The 21,089-nt window shown below is 40.3% G+C and overlaps 1 protein-coding gene across 7 annotated transcripts in view; it reads right to left on the reverse strand.

The window, feature by feature from the left end:
* The window catches only part of Jarid2 (jumonji and AT-rich interaction domain containing 2), a 187,252-nt gene that overhangs the window by 28,720 nt on the left and 137,443 nt on the right, over positions 1-21,089 (reverse strand). For all 7 annotated transcript variants that reach the window (XM_052729573.1, XM_052729572.1, XM_052729574.1 and 4 more), the window contains 2 exons: positions 20,781-20,950; positions 10,759-10,935 (listed from right to left, as the gene is read on the reverse strand). In XM_052729573.1, coding sequence (XP_052585533.1) covers positions 10,759-10,935; positions 20,781-20,950 — 347 coding nt within the window. The remainder of the gene's footprint in view (positions 1-10,758; positions 10,936-20,780; positions 20,951-21,089) is intronic.

Below are 21,089 nucleotides of genomic sequence, written 5' to 3' on the forward strand. Positions count from 1 at the left end.
AACAAAAGACAGTCCGAGGTGGGGGCTGTACCTTTCAGTTCCAGCATGTGGGAGGCAGAGGAAAGTAGCTCTCTGAGTTCAAGACCAGCCTGGTCTACATAGTGATCTCCCAAGCCACCCAGGGCTATACAGTAAGACCCTGCCTTAAAGAAAAAGAGTCCTACCAGCACATTGCTGATGTTTTACATTTTACAACAAAGCAAAGACATCTCTAGATTCTAAGGGCTAGCTCATAACATTCTTAGCTTTTAGAGTACAGGAAACAGATTAATGATTCTAAAGATTTTTACCTGATAGTTGGAAGCATATTAAGTTACATATTTTTATGTCCAAAATGACTACTAAGAGGATAGATAACTAATAACTTAAATCAGGTAATTCTAAGCAGGAAACAATCCTAATAGTCTTTAATATAGGTTGCTGGCTCTGGATTTAGTAGTGAATAGGCCTGACTTAGGACTTCAGCTCGCCCCCTATTCATTTCATTGGGAGGTCATAAAAGCAACTGCATGCCTTACCCATCCAGTTGCACGGTAGTCTCTAAGCGTGTGTGTGCTTTTAAATTTCATTCAGGGCTTCTTGTTATCTTTAGCTGGTTTTGGAATGTGACATCGTCTCTGACATTAGTGGCTTCACTTACCTTAACTGATTTTATGGTACTATAAAAAGCAAGTTGCATTCACAGTAGCAAATGCACTTTGAAAATTGAATTTGGGTCTTTCCTAGGTTAGTGATGTACTATCCAGTCTTGTCTGGTGATGCTGGGAGTGATGATCAGCCTAGCAATCTGCCAGCACTTCAGCACTAAGGGATACTGATGCTAAGCTCCTAAGGTCACTAGGTCAGGTGCAGCCAGTGTACTTTTTTCCTAATAATAAAATTTTGTTTACATGGGGGTTTTCACAACACAGTCCCCTTGTAAACCTAGGAAATAACAATGTTACTTTTTCAAGTATACTTTCTGTTTCTTTTAGAATGACATTGATAGGCTGACCTGAAACTCAGATGCCCACCTTAAAAACGTATGTGCTAACTTTGCTTTTAAAATGTTGAGTTTCTTTACCTTCATGTTTAGGAAGCTCTCCCTCCCACAAATATTGAAGATTGCTTCATCTCAACCCTCTATTTTTTTTCCCGCCTCACATAACATAAACATTATGTTTATGGTATTACACGATAAGATACACAGATCTATGAAATGTTAAGTTAAGCTAATGAACGTGTTCAATATCCCCAACATATGTACTGACTTTGTGAGAACATTCACTTTGGATCTTCTTTCTATGGGTACTGAATTCAGCACTATTAACTGAAGTCATGTTGTGACAAACAGCTCTCCATGGAACACAATATTTTCAAAATTAAAACAAACTGAATTTCCTTCTAAGCCATTTTCCTCAATTGCTTAAAGGTAAATCTTCTTTTGCACAGCACATCTCCCCTATCTGGATTAACCGTGAGCAGCAATCTCAAGGGTTCTTCCAGGACCAGCAATTATATACTTAAAACAAATTTTAGATACTGAAATAAATATGGTGTCTTACTTCTTCTCTGTTACACAAGATGCTACTAGATGTAGGGGAAATGGAGCAGCTAGAATGGTTGCATTTATTCCAAGTGTAAGTAACTAGCCACTGTCAGAAACTATCAATCACACTCCCACATTTGCAGCCAGTGCCTGCCTGAAACAAATGAAGAGCATACTTAAGCATTTCATACTTAAATGTGACCAAGAATCAAGAAGGTGCATGAAGCCAGGCAACTCTCCACTGTTTACTAGTTTCGTAAAGCAAAGAACACAGCTCCTTTATTCACAACCCAGGAGGTAGCTCCAATACCCTCAATTGCTTTCTTATTTATTCCTACTTTTAAGCACTAGTTTTATAGTTTAAAAGACAGTGAAGCAAAGATATTCTCTGGATTTATCATATAATAGTAGTAGTATTTGAAGTCCAATTCTTGGCTCTGATATTTATTACTGGGCAAGCGACTTGATCCTTGGTTTTCTCATTTGTAGACTGAGGATAACAGATACTCCTTCAAACAGACACTGAAGAGTTAAAGAGACTCTCTCAGGAAACTGCATCACCATATCCTGACCAGGTGTGCTCTAGCTTCCTATCTTTAGTTGCAGGTAGAGGGCAGGTGGCCTGAGCAAGACCCATCACAACCTGTGACCAGTGGGGTTCATTAAGTAGGCCACATTTACCAAGTACCCTCCACCCCCCATCCCAGTATACCTTCCACAGGATCTGGATGAAACTTAACACAGCCACCATTTGTCCCCAGATGCACCTCAATTTGCCCCTAGTATCAAAACTGTCTAGCATGTCACACATCCAGGCCTTCATATTCTCCTGTAAACAGGGAGTGACAGGATTCCTTAGCTCCTACTGCAGTGTCAATTCAGGGAGAAAAAGAGTTTGGAGAAATGAGTTAATTGTTTGTGGCACAAAGCCTAAACTAGGAATGTAACACTCCTCTGCAAAGGAATCATGTCAGCAACCAGTTCTAAGCTGTGTGTGGACAGCATGTCCTCCTGACCTAAAAAAGCAAGATCCTTCACCAGCACTGCCTGTATCTAAAAGGGAAAGGCACAACCCTCTAGTTCCAATGGAATAGACTTGGAGGACTACTAATCCTTCTTCCCAGGAAAAGACTGGAAAGCAAAGACCTGGAACCAGAGCTGAGCTGTGCAATACTGGCTGCAGCGGGTGGTGAGGGAAGACAGCGCCATCAATGCAGTTGAACAAAGCAGCTGCTCTGCACATTGCAGCAGTGTGCCTGCTAAGGAGGATTTTAATAAGATGTCCTAGGAAAGAGGAATGAAACAAACTGTGATTTGCAAACAAAAGATGCTTTTCAAATGAATCTTGCTGTAATGATCCTGCTATTTTATAGAGCAATATACTCGAACGGCAAACACAACCAAAAAGTCACATCGTGTGTTAAATGGAGAGAAAAGGGGAGGGAATGATTGGGAAAAGACGAAGCCAAGGACAAGGTATAGTTTGTGCTTGACAGCTCATTAATTTTAAGTGTCGTGGGAACCTGCCAGTTTTATTCCTCCAAGTAATTATCTTTTGTCTTAATTTGTAAGATTTTCAAAAGAAAGGGATAGAAGGGAAAGGGAGGTTTAAAAAAAAAACAACACTTCACATTCTATGTGCATGAGACAGAAAGGCATCAATGTATAGAAGTTCACTACAAACTGTCCTCAATTAAAAGAAATAATTGGACTAGTTTCTTTAAGCATCCATCACAGCGAGCCATATTAGGAAATGGTATTGTCCTCAGATACAAATAGCTTTACATAATGAACAGAGACTGATATATTGACTTGTATACACTTACTCTGAAAGTTAAATGCTCTATGGACAAGTGTTTTCACACCATAATAAACAAAATCTGTAAATCCTAAGCCTGATATTTTGATTGAAGGTCACTTCATTCTTGAAAGGGAAAGATTTCCTTCCAACTAGGAGTGAAAAAGACACAGGCAAGAGAAGTTTCTTTAGTAATGTTTTTTTTTTACCGCAATTATGTGAGAAGTGGAAAGCTACATTTCCATGGGGAAATTCACATTTAAAGCTCCCAGGAGTGAATGGCACTGCCCACGAGCTCTGTCTACACATTGAATTCTGGGCAGGCTTAAGGCAACCTATGAAGGAGTATCTAAAACTCTCACATACTCTGGCTTACTAACACATCTGTGCCCGACAAACCAGCTGCCGTCTCATGTGCCTTCTAATACTTGCTCAAGTATTTTGCATGAGTATACAGTGTGTTGTGTGTTCTTCAGAGAAAGACGCTATGCAAATATAACATGGGTGATCTTGTTGAAAGTTGAAAGCTCTTGCTAAAATGGCAAAGATGCACATTTGATAAAAATCAATTCCTTTTAAAGAAAGCTGACAAAGCCAACAATCTGGTCTCTCACCCTGTCTTGCTTAATTACTCCTAATAATCAGGACAGATGCCAGAAGCAAGTAGTTACTAGGTAAACACAGTAATAAACAAAGAAGTCCCTGTTTGATAGAAGTTCCTTCACATTTTGAGACTATTCCCTGTCTCCTGAGAGCTGATGGGGACGATTGGAAACCCAGAAGAACGATCCAGAAAACTTTCCCTGCTCGCAGGAAAACACCAGGCAAGCAGCAAAGACCTTCAAGACTGAACAGATGCAACGAATTAACAAGAACATTGTCCCTGTCTGACACCATCCCTACAAAATTGAGGGTGAGGAGGCAGAGAAGGAATCATTGAGGAAACAAATTAAGAAGGGGTGTACTATAGACAAGAGAAGAGATCCACAAATTTCTGGTATCAAGCCAGGCATTTAAATGTAAGCTTCATGTTATTACAAGCTGTCCTGACTTGAGCAAGGCACAGGTTCCATCAACTGGCTAGCATTAAAGGCTTATTACTGTACAAACCAGGCACTTGCTTCCCTGGAGCCAGTTCAATTTTGAGCTTCTATTGTCTGAAAACAATGGGATGTCTGCCAACTGGTGCCAACATTTCAGGAGGATTGACTGTAGCATGTGGGTACTCTAACCTGGTTTGCCCTAAGCCAAAACTACAGCTCAGTAACTCAGTAGAGCATCCAGGCTTAAAGCAAGAACAGTAGGAAGGACAGTTCTAGAGTTCCTTTTTACATTCTGAGTGAGAGCCATCACCAAGCCAAACTCACCAGTCAGAACACTCCAAACACTTCAGCTAGCCCAACCCAAGCATCTTAATCAAGTTTTATTGGTTTGCTGTGTCTGCAAGAACAGACTGGGATTCTGCCTTACTGTAAGAGGAGAAAAATGTAGTGTGGTATACTTTGGTTTGAATTATCCTTCCTCATACAACAGACAAGGTCAAGCTATGCAGCTCTGACTGGCCAGGAACTTGCAACAATACTGCCCCAGCCTCTCAATTGCTTAAATTACAGCATGAGGTAATTATGTCTGTGTACAAGAATTAAAGTATGGAATTTTTGAAGCTAAGTGAATCTGCATGCTTCTCTGTGGAAAACCACAATTTGGTTGTGACTATCCAAAGATCTAAAAATGAGAATGCATTATGGGTAATGATGTAAAATAACTATAGAGTTGGATATATTTATCATTTAAACACACTTGTTACTAATGTAATCATTAACTCATGATATTAAGTTTTAATGGCTGTTAATAACTTTACGATAATGTGTCAGGACAAAGAAAAGATCATAAATCAAGATGAATGGTTTGTTCCTGAAACACGGTTACCTGATCATCTTTGCCCCAAATATAACACTGATAACATTATGAGCCCTAGCCTGGACAGTTATTTCAAGTTGTCTGCCCTCCCTCAACATACCAGAAGGACCATGGGGGAAGAACAGCTAGGAAAATGGAGAGCAGACAGATGCATTATTCACAGAAGGGGTGGAGCATTAACTTGTAAAGAATAGATGAATTTACAGTTTGGGGGTTTTTGAAACTCTGCATTCAAAAGACAGTATGTTCTGAAAGGGCAACCATATCTGAAGTATATAATAAGAATTCTGGCTCACTTTTGAATTTCAATAAACAAACACAATACACTAGGAAAAAGGACCATGAAATATGGGGTGTACTCTATTGACAAGGCCATTATACAAAGTATAATGGTAAAGGAAAATTATCTTCAGAATGAAAATACAAACCTAGGGGGGAAAAGGGTTTGAAAATGCAGAGAAGAATCATATTACCCCCCTCTCTCTCTCTCTCCTCTCTCTCTCTCTCACAGACACACACACACACACACACACACACACACAGAGACAGAGACAGTCTGGCAGAAACCTAAGCAAGTCTTATGAAGGAGATGTGCATGAGAGAATCAGGAGTTCAAGGTCAGCCTCAGCTAGGAAGCTCAAGGAAATTCCTAATAGTTACACTCAGTGGCAACTTTGTACAAGGAACTTCAGGTCCATGATGCCACTGGCCCTAGGGACCAAGGTTTGGCTCAGGCATTTTTGGATCAAGCTACAAGTTCAGGAGCCCAGGAAGTAGGATCCTACAGAAAAGGTCTCAACACCATATCCAAGTAGGGTGAGTCTCAAAGCCCTGAGCTATACATATACACATACATGAACACATGACACAGACACACATCCCCCTCAATCCTGCACTGATCACTGCCTTGTTTGGTTGGGACTGGGTTGGACCAGGGCAGTCACCAAGGCTGAGAGTGCTGGTGGCAGCAGCACTGGCAGAAGATTCCTTGTCTGTGTCAGGCTACTGTGGACCAGAGCGACTTCAGCCTCCTGGACCACCAAGGCCAGCCCTGACTAAAGGCCAATTTCTGTACCCAGTATATGCCAATGTATTTTGGTTACACCCAGAAACTTCCCTAGATGAACTGGAGAAGGTGGTACAGCAGGAGGAGGCAGGTACAGCTTGTGTTCACTGTGGATCCTGCTCAGGACAACTTAACAGCTATTGCTTGGTTAAGTTAAAACTTCCGCTAAACCTGTGGGGTTCTGTCCAGCTGGCCTGAGTGTGTGTGCTTCTTTAAGATGCTGAATGGACCACTGGAACACAGACTTCAGACAATGAGAAGAAACTGGGTAAAATGGCAGGAATTCCAGGAGAGCTTCTTCTATTAAGATAGCTCACCAAGCAGTTGTGGCAAGGTGGTTAATGGTGGCACACCTCACAATCAGTGGATTCTCAGATAACCCTCGGCATATATCAAGAAATCGAGACACAGGAACTTTCTAGACTTTTCTAGAGTCCAGATTTTTTTTTTCAATTACACGATGAGTTAATGACAGTGGTAAATACGGTATATTCAACTAGGCAAAAACCCAAGAGACAGGATAGGTAGCATCTCTTTGAAGAAAATAAATACTCTAATTATTAGCCAAGTGGTGTGTTAACAAACAGTGCCTCCAGTATGTTGGGCTGTCGGGGATATAGATTTCCTATATCTGTTGATCCTCCAAGATAAGTTCCAGCCTCACAATCCCTCTTTTTTTGGGGGGTCGGGGTGGGGGTAAGGCCCTTGCCTCAACAGGAAAGGTGTAACTGCCATGGGCTAGAAAGAGATATCCTATGGCCACCTTCAACAGAAGCAGCAAGACTCTGGCTCTGCTCCTCAAAACGCCTCTACCACTTCAGATAGGAACGTGTGCAAATGATTGCTTTTGGCCATCATACAACAAGCCCCCGGTGAGAATCCAAAAGCAATTAAATAATTCCAGCTGGGAGTCCAATGGCATGTTGTTTTAAAAGACTCCTGAGAAATATCCCTCTTCAGGAAAAAAAGATGTACACAAAAGGAACACTAATCTTTGCTATTCCTTCCAATTTCTTTTAAAGGAAATAGAAAAAAACAAACCAAACAAAAAAAACATTTGAATAATTTAATGAACTTTCACCAGTTATTCTGCAGAAGGTCACAAAGAGCTGCAAGTCATTCTAAATTCAATAAATCCTTATCTGCTCCAGTTATCTATTAGCGATAAAATAAACAAAAGAAAGAGCCAAACAACTGGAAACACTTTTCAATCTCTAAAAAAAAAATTCCCAATATAAACTTGCATGATACAAGTTCAGCATGCTTAGCTGTTAGCTGATGTTATTATATTCCAAATAGTACTTAGGTAGAAGCTCTACTGCAGGCATCATATGATATTCTGTATATGAAAGATTATTTTAGGCAAGCTATTGAAATGAAAGTCCCTGAAGTCACTATTTGTTACTGTAACCCTTGGGCTGCAAACCAAGGTTAAAGAATCAAGTAATGCTGTTCAAGTCATTCCAGATCATGTATTTTAATCAATAAATCCCTTTCAATCAGGCTCGTGCTACTTGTAAAGAAAATGGGGGGCCTGTGTCCTGTTTTCAGAAAAAAAAGCTTCTATCATGATACACTTGAATCTTGCAGGATTTTAGTGCTCAGGTTCTTAATCTAAGAATGCCAACATGCTCAGGCCCAAGAAAATGGTGCAAAATGTGGTCACAAAGAGGTTCTTCTCTCCTACCACTTCCCAAAGAGACCAGGTACCCTGGCACCAAGCCATGAGAGCTAGTCTCCAACTACATTTCAACAAAAACATGGTATATCAGGTAAAAGCACTGCCTATTTGGGCTCCAGGCTTTTCAAAATAATGTAGTAAAAGTACCCTGTTTTCTATGCATTGATCTCCCTGCATCCCAGTGGGTTGACCTGACCAGAGAGAACACAGATGTTTCTGGGTTTCCTGACTTGTCTCGGCATTGCAGCATACAAAGAGAGCTGGATACCAATCTGACAAGAGAAGCCACAGAAGACTGTGAAAAGCAGCTAGCTTGCTTACCCCAATTTGTCTCTTACTGAAGAGTCAAAAAAAAAAAAAAAAAAAAAAAAATCTGAGGAATCATCTGGTCCACAGTAATGACAATTTCACCCAGCACTTCTTGGTAGAAAATCTAAGTGAGCAGGTGTACATTCTCACACTGAAGGTAAAGAAAGATCCAAGAACATGGAGATCATCTAACTCTGTATTTCTATTTCTTAGAAAAGAAAACAGAAAATGAGGCACCCTTTTTACCCACAAACTTTTCTGAATCTTGTGTATTCAGGCAGCATGAGAACAGATAGATTCTAACCAAAGGCACAAGTCATGTCTCACTTAAATGCAGGCTCTAATAATGCAGAACCATCAACCCATTCAGTAGAGTAGCAAATCTAAGCACTGGCCCCATGGCTGGGATACCAAAGAGGGCAGCCTAGGAAACAGTGCTATGTGAAGCTAATCAAATTTGGAGCTCTGCAGGTGTTCTCTCACAAGTAATAATAGCCTTGAACATCTCTCACAGCACAACAAACTTCAGGCCCAGTGACAGGCAATCAAGTACACAGAGGATTATTTTAACCAATCATGAACACAGACAGTATCAGAGTAAGAGAGTAAAGAAGCAATGTAGATTAAGGAATAAATCAGTAAGTAAGCACTGTACTTTAATAAAAAAAGAATATGTATTTCTAGCATATATACATATACTGAAATGAAGAGGTAAGTATAATTTCATGTTTTGTTCGTATCAATTTACTCTAGATTCTCCAAACAAAAAAGGAAACTAACATTACATTCTTTCTCAAGATAGCAAACTCTGAAGTCTGTTCTCAATGTAACTCAGAATTTCATCCACGATGAGACAACTCCATCCTGCAGGATCAAGTGTGGCTGCTCTCTGTATTTCTGCTGTCTATAAAGCAATGAGGCTGACTCAACAGGTACTAAACATCTTTGATCTCTACTAATTAACCCTCCTCCAATTCTTCCCTTTACTGTCACTCCCCCATCAGGTTCTTGCAAAGAGCCATGCCATTGCATGTTTGGATACCCAGGTTCATATTTACCAATCACTTCTTTCCTGATTAGAATACTTCAGTTAATTTTCCTCTTAAAACTAAACTCTGCTCATAATAGAACTGTTCTAACTTGATGATTTCATCTTAGTTTTACATTTAAAATCATCAAGCTCCTTAATCTCTAGATTAAAATAATTCCTCCTACCCATCAGGGCATATGAAAGTCTTCTCACACCCAGTCTCAATTATACTTCACCTACCAAGTATATGTTCTTAGATAAGAGGGCAGCAGGCTACCATCCCAGAAAGCAGGTAATACTCCATCACACATCCTGTTCACACCCTCTAAATTCATCCATGCACTTGAACCTGAATGCCAAATGAAAGGCAGCTCTCTCTGTGATCTGACCTAGAAGATGGATTAGTAGATTAAAAAAAAAAAAAAACCCCACTACTCCATGATACACTTCTGAAAGGCTGAGTGAGTTTACCCACTAGAATACATAGAAAGGTAGGAGAAATCTGATTTCACAGTTCTCTTCTGACCTGCATTTATGTGTAATACAAGAATAAATAAAAAATTTCAAAGACTACTGATAATTATAGCTACAGGTTAACCAACTTTTTTCCATCAATATTTAAATTTAGGTACCATTTTGTATTAGATCCACATCTCTAATTAAAAGGCTGCATTTTAATGAATGTATGTATCTCTCTCTGTATGAACGCCTGCATACACACATACTCAAACATATGAAAAAAATTACCAGTTTAGTGTGTTATCCGCAGTGTGTGTGTGTGTGTTAAATAATAAACTGTAAAATCTATTTCTATGAAACAAAACACCAGGACCAGTCTCATACAGCTTAAATTTGCAGCATCCAGAAGCCATACATCACCTGTTTGCATAGGTCATCGTGCCCCTCCCCAATACAGAAGGTAGTGTTTTTCTCAAGGATGGCCACTTAAATGTAATTCAATACTCAAGTCATTTCCTTGTATAAAATCCTCCTCCATCAAGGCTACCTTAGTGAATTCAAAGCAAAATTCCAAAAAAAGTTACTTCTAGTGAAAAATCGCTATAATAAATGTGCATTTTGAATGTCATAATAGTTTTCTACACTATACATACCTGAAGAAAAATCAAAATTAAAAAGTTGATCACAAAACTTTGCCCATGTTGTTGATCATAAGTATTCAATGTTCCCTCTTCTGGCCCATCATCTGTAGTTCCCATGGCAATTATAATGATTTCCACATAGACTATCTTCCTTTTTTTTTTTTAATCTAGAATACTAGTTTTTTTGTTCATAAAGAGTCTGATACTTAAGTACCCTGAAGAAATCTGGCTGATACCTAGACTGACACCCTTCAAAATATTTACTGAACCCTCATCCAAAGTCTGGCTCATTACTGCCCTTTATACAGCCTCAATGTTAGACCTACCATGTCCATTGTGTACATGCTTATGGGATTTTCCTTTCCTGGGGGTGGACTGGCATGAAGATGAAGCATTGTTGTTGGCTGTTTTGACATCTTCTGTCTCGTCATCTTCCTCTTCGACATCCTCCTCATCCTGAGAGCTCCCAAAATATACCATACTGCTGGGCAGCGCAGGAGAACCTGGTGGGATAAGACATGTAGTTCATCAACACCAATCTTGACACTCCTTCCAGAATGAGTACTCCAAAGGAAAGGTTTACAAAGCTTGGACCCTAACTGCATGTTGGTCACATCACTGTTAGCTGCTACTACTTTTAAATTATTTTCAAATATTCCTTAGGTAGTGCAACTCCATCTGCTTGCTTTAGCAATTTCAAGAAAAAGCCCCAGAAGGGGATAATACCATTCACCAAGCACAAGAAATTAAATTTTAGAATCTTATCTGCAATATTCCCATAGAAAACAAACAAAACAACAGCGAGGAATGAATTACACAAGAAAATGTGAGTGAAATGAAAACATTCACCCATATTGTTTGTTGGGAGATTGCTCTGCATGTGCATTTAACTTACAACTTTGGACATAAGAAAGAAAGAAGCGATCACTAATGGGGGTGGGGGTGGGATTGGATTTTTTATTTTACAAGGTCACTCTCTTACTATCTTAATACAAGGGCCAGGTACAGATTTCCACCAACACCCCAAGTACTTACAAACTACTATGAAGTTGTAATAGGATATGGTACTATTAAAATAAATTCCTTGGACTAGAGAGATGGCTCAGCAATTAAGAGCACTTACTGCTCTTTCAGAACATGGGTTCAATTCCCAGGACGCACAGGGAAGCCATAATTTATTAGTATTTCCAGTTAAAGGTATTCGAGTTCCCTCTTCTGTCCTCCACAGGTACCAAATGGTGCACAGACACACACGCAGGATGTATACATATGAATACACATAGAAATGAATAAAATAACTTCCATAAAACACAAATAAAAGTGTGGGGTTAAAAAACAAAGTGATCTAATCAAAGAGTGTTGACATTTTTGCAATGAAAGTAAGAGCTGTTAACCCCACAGAAGGTCCCTGACACATACAAGTACAGTATACTTCTTCCCTATAAAGCAAAGTCAATCTAGAGGGAGATAAAATTAAATTACTGGTATACTGTCTGGGACCAGAAGGTATGGGTATACTGTCTGGGACCTGAGATGTTAGGTGTGGTGGATCTCTGTGAATTCGGGACCAGCCTGGTCTACAAAAAGAGTTCCAGGACAGCCATGTATCGAAATACAAAAACAAACAACAAAAGGCAGAGGTAAGCCCCTTGGATACTTTCCCCATTAAACACCACCAAGTACCAGAATGAGTAATTTTAAAGTTCTTCTTTTACACAGCTTTCCTAGGCATGCCCCAAAAGGAAATCTCAAACTTCCTCCCATGGCTGGAAAGACAGTGCAATGGCTAAGAGCATTTGCTATGCTTACAGACGACCCAGGTTTGATTTCCAGCATACATGTGGTGGCTCACAACAGGGCTTAACTCCAGTTCTGAAGGATCGAGTTCCCTCTTTGGGCCTCTAATGGTGCACAGACATACATGAAAATAAATCATTCATATGTACACATAAAAATAAACAAGAATTCCTGGCTAGCTTAGGAAAACACAAAAAGAATCATTAGATACATCCCCTTGCTATTGTCTTTGCTTGCAATCATTCCTAACAATCATCAAAAACCACAGGAGCTGAAGGAAAGATTCAAGGTAAGCACTGGGGTACGTGAAACATTTTTTGGGGGAGGGTTCCCCTAGGGGCTCCAATTCAGTTCTCTGGATTAACTTTTGGAATAGTAACTACAAAATGATTTAATTTTGCAATCCAATGCCAGATGACACAGGCCACAAAACGACGCCAGTGTAAAGCTGCATGTGATGATAAAAGCTATTCTATTCTTGCTTTATTTTTTTCACCTTTGATCAGTGTAACTTAGAATCAGGGTCTTGATAAGAGGAAGGTTCTGAAACCTGAAATTAGCTTTGGAAAAATCGTTTTGTCCAAAAAAAGAACAAAGAAAGTGACATTAAACAGCAGAAAATCCCCAAATTGAAACCCTACACCAGGGTCTTTTGCAAGGATTGAGGCTTGGTAACTTGAGGCTATCAGTTTGTGACCAACAGCAGGGACAAGATGTCCTGAGTCCACACACTAGTCTTGAACCCACTCACTCTGTCAAGTACCCTTTCAAGTGTAACAATGCTCCTCCTTCCTTGAGCTGGATATAGTCTACTTCCTCAAATAGGATACTACCACCCTAGACCAACCTATTACTTGTTTAGTTGAAGGGACACTCAGGAATTACTAGCATATCACATAGAAATCAGACACAGACCTCTTAAATATGGGTGGGCCCTTGTATTTGTACACGTCACTAACCTCAGTATCAGACTGACACAGGTAAGAAAAACTAACTTCAACAGTCTTGTGATGCATATTTTACCTCTGTAGTTATGGAGTATCCATCGAGGAATCTTGATTCATTCATTCAAATCCTGTTCATTTACTAGTTAACAGGCAGCCAAACTCACATCAGGTCAGAAATGGAGAAGTCGCAATGCTGCCAAAACCAGTAAGAGCATCTCTCACTCCATTCTATTATCCAGCTAATACCCAGAAAATAGCTAAGTAACAACCTAAAATATCCATAGCCTGAAGCTGTGTACTACAGAAAAGTATTCACTTCCTTATTGTGTATGTACAAGCCTGGTTCTCTAACTTACAGGTAAAAAGTTCAGGAGGAAGCGTCTACTAGAGAGAAAACAACAGAGAGCAAGACAGGTTTCCCAAACCCTCAAGACAGGCATGAGCTATGCCACTGGTGCTGCAGGAAACCAGTTCACAGTCTTCAGTCCAACAAGAAACAAACACGTGTATGCCACCAAGTCAATAAACAGATGAATATTTAGAATCCCTCAAGAGAAAAGGGTGTTTCCCTTCCCCCGCCCCATCATAAACATCTTGTAATAGATCTGGCCACATAAAAATCAGCTTCATACCTTGAAATTTTACTAAGAAAATTCACTCCTCCAAATGTCAGATGGGTCAATCATTTGAAAACTCTAAGCTCACTGAAGGGGAGGGAGAGAGAGAGAGACCGAGAGTGAGACCGAGAGAGCGAGAGAGCGAGAGAGCGAGAGAGCGAGAGAGCGAGAGAGCGAGAGAGCGAGAGAGCGAGAGAGCGAGAGAGAGAGAGAGAGAGAACACACTAGTAAGAGTGGTCTGGGATACAGGTGATTCCCAACCACGAAAACACACGGTTTTTATTTAAAGACAAAAACAAAAACTTAATTCCTTTGTGGGATTCAAGCCCCTTGCCAAGCTACAGCCATGGCACTGGGAACAAGAGAGGCATAGATAGGGAGAGCCATTCTCAAGGTGGCCTCTTCTTGGTAGGATACAAGCAAGCCCTCTATAAGAGGCTAACTAGTAAGAGGTGCTAATTTACCACTCAGAATCATGTCCACTCTCCTTCACAAACATTCAATTGAAATAATCAATGAAGGGGAATGTTTGAAGAATTAAAGGTATGCATGTGGTTATAGAAATTGCTGATATTTTGGGTTTTTTTGTGGAACAAGAAAGTGGTTATATAAATAGTATTCTATTAAAATTACAGGCAGTTTTTTCTCCTGATTATTCAAGTGCATTAACAAATATGTAAAAATAAAAGGAGAGAGGGAGGGAGGGAGGGAGGGATCGGATAGGAAGAATCAGAGTACAGAATGCATCTGTGCTTTGCAAAAGCTGTATTTTATTACTTTTCAGAATTAGCTGGCAATGTCTCCACAATATTTACTGAAGTGAAAACCAAATGTTTTCATCTGGACAAAAATCAAAGTGTGGTATGTTACAACCACAACAGAAATCATTTTAATCCAAAAGCTTGCTTATTCTAATTTGGGCTTTGGTTTCTATAAAGTAGGATTCTTCCTTGTGAATTATGTACACAGACCATCCCTCCCTTGCCATTATCTTCCCCACCTCAACCAATTCTTAATCTTAACAAGCAAGCATAGCTCTGCTCTGTTATGGAAAGGCCCTAAAAGGGCTTTTTTTTTTTTTTATACACAGCCATTGAGGTAGAGAGTAAAGGACTGGATTTTGACCCAATTAACAGGGGATGCCATTGAGTTGGCATTTCTCATGGTTCCACAAAAACAGAATCTATATACAGCAGGAATAGCTACTCCATGAATCCAATGATATTCATGCCATTCCATACACTTCAGCTTTTACATATACATTGAAACTCATAAAGATAAAGGTCTCTTAAAAGAACATAAGGCAACTATCACAGTGTTCAATCTCTAGTCCTTCCAGGTCAGCTTTTACAACTCGGGGGTGGGGGGGCGGGAGATGGACTTCCCCACAATCACTCATCTGCAAGCATACTATACCATATGCATATCTATCACATGTTATTGATGCTTATATTATTATATTCATCCTTATATTTTATATGATGTCTCTCCATTGGTAGCAATGCTGAACTGCTATCACCTCTAAAGGAAAAACAAATAACTGAAATGGTGTCGATATAAAAGGCATTTGTCGAGTTATAGGAGACACCAAGTGTGTGTATGTGTATGTGATGTGCTAGGGGTAAAACCTTTATCCAAAAGAAAACCCATCCCTTAATGAGAAGAGAACCACCTGCCAATCATGCCAACCATAAAAAAGGGTCTCCATGGCACCCAGCTCTCAAGGAAGAAGCTCTGGTTCTGGAAGGCAGTTACGCGGTGTAAACAGTATATTTAGCCAAAACTACTCTTATAACTGCTGTGAAGTATTTCTTTACACTATGCAAATATATGTCACTGTGACTGGTTTAATAATGAAGCTGACAGGGCAATAGCTGAACAGAATAAAGTTAGGCGGGAGAGCCAGCCCAGGAGAATGGTGGGAGGAAGAAGAGTGGAGTATGGAGTCACCAGGAGATACAGAGGGAGCAAGACATGCTAGAGGACAGGTAAAGCCACCAGCCACATAGCAATACATAGATTATAAGTTGAAAGAACTAGTTAGTAATAAACCTGAGCTATTGGCCGAGCATTTGCAATTAATATATTAGACTCTGAGTGACTTGAGAGCGGCTGTGAGACAGGAAAACTCCGCCTACGTCTGGCCACAAAAGTGTATGGCAAGATATACAATGGCACTCTAAACAACTTACAGGAAAATTCTAGTAGGTTACTGCTGGTATCATACAACTCATAAATTATAAAATTTGTCTTTCAGCCTGAGGAGATGGCTCAGTAAATAAACATATATACTTGCTGCCTGAATTTGATTCCAGGACCCATGCTGGTGGAGAGCAAGAATCAAAACCCCACAAGTTGTTTTCTAATCTTAGTTTGAGAGCCAACTGGTACCCTGATTGAATGAATTTAATTTAAAAACAAAAGCTGTCATTCTTATTATATAAATGAGGGGATAGGCAATTATTTCCTATCTTCTTCCCCAAATAGGATGTAAACAAGCTAGGCTCTAGGAGTGTAGAAATAAAAACAATGATTTCCAAATAGCCCTGTTGATCCATCTGAGTCAAGCAGCATGTGCTGTGATGACTTCCTAGACTAAGGTCCGTCCCTCTTGGACACTGCCCTTAGTGCATCTTCACCCAGCTGTTGGCCAACTGATTGCTAATATAGCAAATTCCTTCTCTGGAAGTCTGCATTATACTGCAGAAAAACAAGGGATTCGGCATTCAGAGTAACAGGTACCATTTCCCTCACAAGATGACAGAGCACCTTTCAAACTTTTCCCAGTGGCCTCTGTACAGATGTAGCGTTCATACAAACACAGATACAGAAATTTTGATGGAATGCGCTTCACCAAAAGGACCTTTCTCTCCAAAAACTACTTCAATTTCGTTCAATCACCAATACCATTGGTGTGTAGGTGTGTGTGTGTGTGTGTGTGTGTGTGTGTGTGTGTGTGTGTGTGTTTTCCCACAAGCCTGTGGTGTCTCAATGTGAACAAAATAGACAAACCACACCACACAGTAGCTACGATGGTGTTCATTCAGCCTGAGGAGCTCCTAGCCCCAAAATGATTATCATAAGCTGAGAAGTGAAAATAATGAAACTCAAATTTGCCAACTTCCAGTTGCTATAGACCATCAAGCCTAAACTTGAAGCTATGATTTATGCAAAGCCCTTTCAGATTCCCAGAGACACTAAACAGTTTCCTGCATGCAGGGCAGAGGCAACAGGGACTTCAGAGCAACCCACGGTATGAAATCCATGCTAGCAATGAGAGAATTCCACAGAAACACTACTAAGTGAGACACTGGGGAGAAAGACAGAACTCTGGAACACACCCCTGAAGCCAGGCCAGCTCCCTCCCTGTCAGAGAGTTTGTTCTACCTTCCTGCAGGGCAGACCTGGTCAGGCCAGCTGGCCTGAAGCCTGGCCAAACCTCAGGGTCAAGGTCATGGGACAACTATAAGGACTCATCCTTCTCTGATCAAGAACTCCGAAGTTTCTGATTTCATCAGTACTAGCAGACAAACTATCTAGCAAACAAATCACTATGTCAGCTGAAGGGAGACACTAGTAGAATATAGGCTCTCAGGCTAGAGTGACTTGGAGAAAGCAGAAGGCAGGTAGAATATCCACAGAAGCCAGCAAAGAAGGCTGAATTCCACTTTGATAGTTCTATGCTCAGAAACCAAGATGGAACACCTCACAAAAGAGAGCTGAAAAAACAATGTGTACCACTAAGACAACCTGTCTTCCTCTCCATAGACTATTTTCCCATTTTCCTCAATAAACTTTGCTATTAGCAACCACCATGCTCAACTGCAATTGGATAATTAATTACTTTCTTGCAGGCAATGACCTCTCATTATGTTACCTTTAAACCACCCCAGACTTTTGCAGTAGCCATTTTTACAATTCTCATCCTCAATACTCAAGGCCAGTGATACAACAATGTATACCTTCCAGGTAGGGACAGGCATATAAAACTCCACTGGTGAGCTTTCTATCTAGTGAGAATCCTTTTTAAACTACCCAGCTATCAATCTAATCCTCTGACCTCTCTGGCACCTCTGTAAACTCGGTGTAAAACAGCAAATAAATGTCCTTGGACAGCTGCCTCTCAGGCAGTTACTAGAACCCATTTCACACCCACTAGCTCTAGTTTAATCCCTAGCAACTACAACTACAGAAACCATAATACCCACTTTATAAATGAGCAAACAGGCTAAATGGGGCATAAATCAACAATCCAGGACCCAAGTACCCTTAGAGGGAGAGCTGTGCATTGCTCCCTCACAGGCCTCAGGCTGCTGTGGCCTGGGTCTGGTAGAGTCAGTTCCACCCCTGGACTGCTGATACAATTCCCCTCCCATACCTCCCAAGACTCCCTTCACTGAGCAGAGCTGGAGGCTGCACTGTGACAGCCATAAGAATGAACTGTGTGCTGTGTATGTTTCATGAGTCCCCATTGGGAACCCCCTCGTTTGCAATGCCCCATAAAAAGAAAAATGTAAATAAGAGAATCATTTAACCTGCCATTGCTCTGCTGCATTAAGCTCTTTTTAAATCTCTTAATAATTATGGTCAGAACAAAGAGACAAAGACAGAACTCATTAAGAATAACGAGATCAGTGACAGGAAATACAGCAATGGTACCAGAGTTGCTGCTCACAGCATACATATGAGGCTGAGGCTCTCTTTATCACGTGTACCCTTGGAAGATACTAATTATGCCTCTGGCAAGAAACATGTGCTCCCCTTCAAAGCAGCTATTTAGAGATAAATGCATAGCAGGTGAACATTTCAGGTCCTGCTTCAATGTTCATTCCACTCTGCTTCCTTAAGAAGTTCTAGGGTGTGGCATTAATTTGGGGAGAGCAAGAAGACCTGCTAGTTTGGCAGATAGTCTCAAGGTGCACTGAAACTTACCAACCCAAATTACTAGGTGGTATGTACATTAACTACAGCAATCCTATACTGATAACATCTCTAGCCACAAGGTCTTTGTTTATACTAAAGGGAGAGAGGTCTTTGGCTCTAGTGTCATCATTGATGGTTAACAAATAAGGTTTAAAGAAATCTAATCATTGTCTTTCCTGTGGCCCAATCACTTAGTCTCTTCAATATTCTGAACTATTAAGGGAAATACATGAAATCTGTAGAAATGACTCAAGTCTGTGGCCAAAAATATCCCTTCCATGCATTTGACTTATTACAAGACTTCCCTATAAAAAAAATTAACTTACCAAATGTTGGGGGCTGGAGACATGGCTAGGTACTTCCTGTCCTCCCAGACCAATTTGGTGTCCACCACCCACATGAGAGCAGCTAACATGACCTGCAACTCCGTTTTAAGAGAATACAGAAGGGTGTCTATTCTTTGAGGGTACCTGAGAGTGTGCCATAGCACACAGGTGCGCACACACGCACACAGGGAGGACGATTGGGAATTTTTAATAAGATTAAAAAAAAGATTTCTCTCCTACTGTCATTTTTCAAAAGGGAAGAAAAAGAAAGCAAGCAAGCAGACTAGGAACAATAAAAAGGTTTCCAAAATGCTGACTGCCTCAAAAGGCTCCATATCTCATAGCTGTTGATAACAGACATATCGCAATGGGAATCTGGAATTAGACAAATTCCATGACTTCCACAAAACTGAACACAGAAAGTATAGATATCTTTCCAAACCAAATGGGAACACTTTCATGACCCATTAAAAAAGTTAACGACTTTTGTAACTTGAAATTCAGTTATTAAAGAAGCATTACAAGGGTCATCTACAAAGCCCCTATACACTTTAAAATGCAAGTTTTCCATACCCAAAGCCATTACATTATAACAGTTGAGACTACCAAGGATCCAGGACAGACAAAGTACAACATATATCCTCTAGGGTTTATGCAGTAAGACAAGGAAACTTATGAGGGGGTCTAAACAAAGACTAACAAAAGACTAAGGAGGCTCACTTTTAACAGCTCAGATCTAAAGAAAACCAGGAAGAAAAATAGGAAAGGAGTATAATAAGAATCCACATGGTACACCAGCTAAGAAAAAGCAACATGTTTTTGTTGCGTGGTTCTTTAAGTAGAGAATACACTCACTGGTCCAGGCTTCATTTATTTAGAACTTTGCTGAAAAGGTTAACTGGATATATAAGAAAGCAATTCTCTTATGTCTGAATACTGAAATTTCAAGGCTGCGTACTTGGTACAATTTTCTCCAGGTATTATTACATACCCCGCCCCAAACTACCCAGAATAGAGGGGATAGGATTTTTAAAATAATGCACATACAGAAAAACGTGGTACATACAGACACACAGTTTCTGCTCTACTTACTCACTCAGACAGTCCTTGATTCTTTGCCCATCTGCAACACCTAATTATAGTCCATTCTTGTTAAGATTCACATAACTAACCTCTATGATGGCAAAGCAAATTTCTGTTATCTTAACACCAAAAACATTTTCCTAGCTGGTCGTGGTAGCTCATATCTTTAATCTCAGAACTCGGGGGGGGGATTTCTGAGACTTTGAGTCAGGTCTACATAACATCATCAATTCCAGGTCAGTCAGACCTACATAGTAAGACACTAACAAAAACACAAAAAGTGAGACTGAAGAAATGGGTCAGGGGTTAAGAACACTGGCTACTCTTGCAGAGGACCTGGGTTCAGGCAAAACACACACACACACACACACACACACACACACACACACACACACACACACACACAGAGAGAAAAATAAGCAAAAAACTGCAGGACTGGAATGGTGCCACATATCTTTTAACTCCAGAATTCCTGAAGGTGGTGGCAGGCAGATCTCTATAAATTCAACGCCAGGCTCATATTCACAGAGTCCAGCTAGGGTTAGGGTTAGGGTGAAAGTCTATCTTTAAAAAAGAACCAAAATGAGCCCTCAAATCAAACAGGGTAATGAGATATGAGGACAACACAGTGATGTCATCTGTACTGCAAGCTTACCTCGAAGGCAGAGAAAGGTAAGAAAGTCTTCTGTCTTAGGCTTCCTTTTAGAGAGGTCAGAAATTTGAGTAGCTGGCGGGGGTAGCAAAGGCTCCACTATCTTCACTGGAGTTGTGCTGGGACTATTCGGCTGAGATTGAGCAAACTTCCTTTGTGCTTGCAGCCTGGGCCTGCAACAGCAAAAGAAAACTAAATTAAGCAGAGATTGGAGGACATAGTCCTATATGCAGCAATAAAACCATGATATAGGAAGAAAGAAAAGATAAACTCTCAAGCAAACTCTTAGGAATTAAGGCTCTACATCTCTCT

This window comes from Peromyscus californicus, unplaced genomic scaffold (assembly GCF_007827085.1).
Source record: "Peromyscus californicus insignis strain IS unplaced genomic scaffold, ASM782708v3 Scaffold_8__1_contigs__length_139910024, whole genome shotgun sequence".
Taxonomy (NCBI): Eukaryota; Metazoa; Chordata; class Mammalia; order Rodentia; family Cricetidae; genus Peromyscus; species Peromyscus californicus.